We start from the raw sequence: 5536 nt of genomic DNA, 5'->3' as shown, positions 1-5536 counted from the left end.
TAAAGTGCCTCCCCCCCTCAAGAAAAGAATCATGGGAACTGTAGTTTAAGAGTGCTGGGAATTGTAGTCTCCAGGATTCTTGTGGGCAGGGAAACGCACAGTGGGTACACAGCCAACCCCTCCCAAGGGTTCTAGGTAATGCCAAGATTTCTGGTTCAATCCCCGTATAGGATAGTTGCATATTTCTGCACTGCAGGGGGTTGGACTAGAGGTTCCCAAGGGTCCCTTCCAACTCTTACAATTCTATGATTTTATGAATTCTGATGTGGCGAGAACTTCCTATCATCGTGGGGCCCAGCCCTGGTGTTCAATGGTCACACAGTCAGTCTAGAACTCAGGTGTCTCTTAATTTTAATTTTGCGTGCTTCTCTACCGCAGGTCTTGTGGCTCGTCTAGCGGTGTTCCCAGTCATCTGGGCCAATTCGCTCCGGATCTGTCAGGATGCTCACGGACGGCGGATGAGTGTGGGCAGCAGCAGCAACAACAGGACTTCTGAATGGCCATTGTTTCCCCATCTGCTGCTGAGAACCCCCCCCTCTCGCCCCGCCGGCAAGCAGGCGCCGATGCCTCTGAGCGCTTTCGCTGGTCCTTAGAGGGAGAGGCAGAGGAGCGGCAGCTGCCGTCGCCTGCGGCTTGCCTCTGCCTCTGCCTCTGCGCTCCCCTCCACCTCTCCTTCCCCGCCCCTCCATCTCTCTGCCTTCCTCTTTGCGCAGGCTCAGCCTGCGCCCCCTACTACCCCACCCCACCCCTGAACCTGATCTCCGGCAGCAGCGGCGGCGGCAGCAGCAGCAGCCTCCCCGCCGGAAGCGCGGCCCCAGCCAATACCTGCCCTCGATCGCGAGCCGCGGCGCGCTCGCCCTTCCCCTCGGCGCTGCCGCTGGCTGGGAAGACGGCGGCGGCGGTGATGGCGCGGAGGAGAAAGTGGCCGAGGGAAGCCCGGCCTCCGCTGCGAAAGCCGTGCGGTAGGAGTCGGTAGAGAGCGAGCGAGCGAGAGACGAGGAAGCAGACAATAGGAGGAGGGCGGCGGGCAACAAAAGGCGCGATGCTGGCAGGGCGGCGGCGGCAGCAGCGCGCCCCAGGCCGGGGAAAGGGGACCCTCGTCGGTGCCAGCCTTTCCTCCTCCTGCTGCTGCTTTCTGCCGGGGTCGCCCGCTGCATCCCTCCCGGGAGCCTTTTAAAGTTGGATGGCGACGGCGATGGCCGCCCCCTAACGAGCCAGGAGCCGATCGCGATGCTGGCGGAGACGGAGGCGGCGTCGGCTCGGCGGAACTGAGCGCAGCGGCGCGCGGGAATGGGCTGCGCCCGGCGGCGCCCGCACAGCTCGAGGTGGCCGCTGCTGGGGGGCGAGGCGCGGGGGAGCGAGCGGGGAGGAGGCGGACGATGCCGCCCTCGCGGAGAGGAGCAGATCGGGCGGCGGTAGGCGAAGAAGGCAGCTGGTCTCGGAGGCGGGAGAGCCCGGCGGGGCGAGGCGGCGCCGCCGCTAGCTGCTGTTGAGGAGAAGCCCCGTCTGCTCGCTCCTTCCGCAGCGTTTGTGCCTCAGGGTCGGCGGGGAGGTGGGCGATCCTCAGCCTCGCTCCATGGCGAACGCCAGCGAGTTTGCAAGCAGCAGCAGCAGCCCGCACTTGCCCGGCCCCGGCGGCCTACTCAGCGCCTCGGGCCTCAAGCTGACCACGCTGGGCTTGATCCTGTGCCTCAGCCTGGCGGGCAACGGGCTCTTCGCGTGGCTCATCCTCAAGGAGCGGCCCCTGCACCGCGCGCCCTACTACCTGCTGCTGGACCTGTGCCTGGCCGACGGGCTGCGCTCGCTGGCCTGCTTCCCCTTCGTCATGCTGTCGGTGCACAGCGGCGCGGGCGCCTGGCCGCACGGCGCGCTCAGCTGCAAGGTGCTGGCCTTCCTGGCCGTGCTCTTCTGCTTCCACGCCGCCTTCCTGCTCTTCTGCGTGGGCGTGACGCGCTACATGGCCATCGCGCACCACCGCTTCTACGCCAAGCGCATGACGGGCTGGACCTGCCTGGCGGTGGTGTGCATGGTGTGGACCCTCTCCATGGCCATGGCCTTCCCGCCCGTCTTTGACGTGGGCACCTACAAGTTCATCCGCGAGGAAGAGCAGTGCATCTTCGAGCACCGCTACGTCAAGGCCAACGACACGCTGGGCTTCATGCTCATGCTCGCCACCGTCGTCGCCGCCACCCACCTGGTGTACGTCAAGCTCCTCTTCTTCATCCACAGCCACCGCAAGATGAAGCCTGCTCAGTTGGTGCCGGCCATTAGCCAGAACTGGACTTTCCATGGGCCCGGGGCCACCGGCCAGGCGGCCGCGAACTGGACCGCTGGCTTTGGCCGGGGTCCCACTCCTCCCACTTTGGTGGGCATCCGGCAGAACACCACCCATAGCCAGATCAAGAGGCTGCTGGTCTTGGAGGAGTTCAAAACGGAGAAGAGGATCTGCAAGATGTTCTACATGATCACCCTTCTCTTCCTGCTTCTCTGGTCCCCCTACATTGTGGCCTGTTACCTGCGGGTCTTCATCAAGGCTAGCGCCATCCCCCAAGTCTACTTGACCACTTCTGTCTGGATGACCTTTGCCCAGGCAGGGGTCAACCCCATCCTGTGCTTCATTTTCAATAAGGAGCTCAGAGTCTGTTTCAGAGCTCATTTCCTCTGCTGCCAAAGCATACAAAATACTCAAGGCACCATTCTGTGTGATCTGAAGAATTTTGGGATGTAGTTTTATCTTTCCAATTGAAAACAGTACTCTCTATGCGCTTTTTTTTTTTTTTTTGGTATATGCACTTGAGAAATTGTTATCTAAGGAGACACCTTGACTTTCCCCCACACCCTTAGGTTTTAAGATATTTATTTATTTATGTGTTAGGGGGATTTGGGGGGGGAGGGGAGGGGAAGAAATCGGGGAAGTAACACAGGGCTCCAACTTTCTTGGCTGCTTCTAACATTTCTACAAATGATTCTGACATGGATAAAAAGGCCATAATTTTGTGTTGTTTTTTTTAAGACCCTACTGGTTTTGATAAAGTCTAAGCGATTTTATTCATGTAAGATTTGATAAAAGGCCAAGATGAAATTTTATACTAAAGTGTTATTTTTGATGACCTCAAAATATTGTATTACAGTGTTTGTTTTTAAAGGGTGACCAAGAAGGAGAAACTGTACTGTGTTTAGAAGTCGTTTCTTGCTGGGGAGCTTTTGGATTAATTTTTATTTCAGTACTTAAAGCAGTGAATTTCTAACTTTGCCTGAAATAGAGAAACGTGAGATGCTACCCTAACCTACATCTTCACCTTACTCAAGTTATTAGGTCGTTTCCTATTGACCTGAAGAGAATTAGGTTCACTTGCTTTGACGTAGACTAACTTACATTTTCTTGTTGCACTGTTCCTTTGATAGTATTTCAGAACCCCTTTGGTGGGGCGGGGGGAGAGGAAATGATAATTTTAAAAAGCAAATTGATTACATATCAACTTTAAAAAAACTGTCAATATCAGGTTTTTAAAATCACACTGACTTTCATACTTTATTGGCTTTTTAAAATGTTATCTACAAATACTGGACAATACTTGTACATCTTGACTGTTTTAATAAAAACACTGTTCAATTCTCGTACATCAAATGTTTATGCTTTGCTTTCTACTCTTGTTCTGGCATGGCTTGCCTACAACCTATGCTACAGGAAGAAAATAATAATTATGTATGGGTGCATTCCTGTGGTTCCTGGCAGGGTTGTCCCAGGACTATAGGGCAGCTTGGGTCAATTCCTCAGATTTGGGAGACAACATGGAAGAGGTAGATCTGGTGTGGTGCCTCCCTCTCAGATGTGCCAGTTCAACTGAAGCTCTGACTTAACTGAGGTTGGTGTTGTGGCACTAGTATGTCAAGTGAGGGAAAATTTCAGGGCCATTCTGCACAGCAGTTTGGCTCCAAAGACCTACCGGATCCTCAGCATCCCCAAGTGTGTGTGTGTGGGGGGGATTTGAGCATTTTTCTGTGTGTGTAAATTTCTCTGTCCATTGTTTCCAGTGGGAACAAAAAACTGGGAAATAGGCAGGTTTTTTTAATAAGGCGGCAGAAGCAGATCCCCTGCCCTCGACTTTGCCCTGTAATTTGTTCTTAGACCCTGGTTTCGCGGGTAGCGCTGTGGTCTAAACCAGTGTTTCCCAACCACTGTTCCGCGGCACACTAGTGTGCCGCGAGATGTTGCCTGGTGTGCCGCGGGAAAAATTAAAAAATTCGAAAGTTTTTTTTTTTGAAGTCAAATTTTCGATTGGGGCGCCGTCACTAGATGACCCCTGGGGTTCCCTCCCTCCCTCCCTCCCGCTCTGCGCCTCCCTCCTCCTCCTCCTCCGGGGAGGCCCTTCCTGGCTCTCGGCCAAGGCTTGGCGGCTGCCACTCACTCGCTCGCCCACCCGTCCCTCCATCCCTGCACCCGGCCTCTCCCCCTCCGTCCCCGGCGCGGGGGCTGCCGGGATCCGTAGTCCCCTCGCCCTTGGGCTCCGCGCCCGCGCGGGGTGCGCGAACTACGTTTCCCAGCGTGGCCTGGCGGGCCGGGCGTTTTGTTTGAAGCGCTCTTCTCCCGGCCATGGAATGAGCGCAGCGGCGGCGGCCGGGCGGGCAGGGGCTCTTCCGTGCAGACCCCGCGCAGCCTGCCTGCGCCCCCGCGGAGATCGGGCGGCAGGATGGAGCCCGGGGATCCCCGCGGAGGCGGAGCGGCGGAGGCGGAGGCTGCCCCCCAGGTAGGGCTGCGTCGGGGGGGGGGTTATTTTTGCAATGCTGCATCCGCGCCGGAGGGGACGCATCGGACCGCGGGGAGACCCCTTGGCGGGCGTGCAAGGCAATGCATGTGTGCAGGCGTTGCATGGAGTGCAGTGCAATGCAATGGCAACGCGGCGCCCTGCATGCATGCATGCAACTTCCACCGGCGCTCCGGACTTGGCAGGTGAGGGGGGTCCCCAGTGGGCGGCAGAGAGAGCCGGGAGGGCGAAGGGGAGCCGGGGGGGAGCAGCGCTGCTCCCCGAGCCGAGCCCGGGGGGAAACTTTGGCGTTGTTGCGCCGGGTGTTGGAAGCGGAGGCTGGCGGGGGCCCCTCACCTGCAAAACCTGGTCGCCTCTCATATATTTCGTGCATTGCATTCATCGCCCGCTTTCTCCTCCAAGGAGCTCCCGGGGGCGCGCGTGGTTCTCCCCGTGTTATCCTCGCAACAACAGCCCTGCGAGGTGGGTCAGGCGAGTGGCCCAAGGGAGCACCCAGGGATTGTCCTGGCCAGGTGGGGTGATTTGAACCCTGCTCTCTGCCCGGTCTTCATCCTCATTTAGCCCCCACTTGTGCATGACTGTGCATGACTGAGGTTTTCCCCCCTCGTCTTGGCTATGGTGTGAGTCTGTGCTGTTAATTAATGGGGTTCTGCCTTCGGAGAAGATGAGCCAGCCCTCAAGGAGGTGATTATGTAATTTGCTAGCAATTCATGTCCCTCCCGGCGTGACGCTGCGCGCTGACGTCACGGGGCTGTAATGGTGGTGTGCCT

The 5536-nt window shown here is 57.7% G+C and overlaps 1 protein-coding gene across 1 annotated transcript; it reads left to right on the top strand.

Moving 5' to 3' along the window:
• The first annotated feature begins 850 nt into the window (after positions 1-850).
• Positions 851-3621, top strand: GPR27 (G protein-coupled receptor 27). Its single transcript, XM_083493071.1, has one exon. It carries the CDS (start codon positions 1577-1579, stop codon positions 2726-2728), a length of 1152 nt encoding a protein of 383 aa, XP_083349197.1. The 5' UTR covers positions 851-1576; the 3' UTR covers positions 2729-3621.
• Positions 3622-5536: the final 1915 nt, after the last annotated feature.

The sequence above is a fragment of the Podarcis liolepis genome (assembly GCF_965112155.1).
Source record: "Podarcis liolepis genome assembly, chromosome: 2".
NCBI lineage: Eukaryota > Metazoa > Chordata > Lepidosauria > Squamata > Lacertidae > Podarcis > Podarcis liolepis.
This window is presented reverse-complemented; position numbering and strand designations above follow the sequence as displayed.

Bases quoted from the DNA above. Each gene is read 5' to 3' on its own strand.
- GPR27 (XM_083493071.1), top strand. From the start codon at position 1,577: ATGGCGAACGCCAGCGAGTTTGCAAGCAGCAGCAGCAGCCCGCACTTG.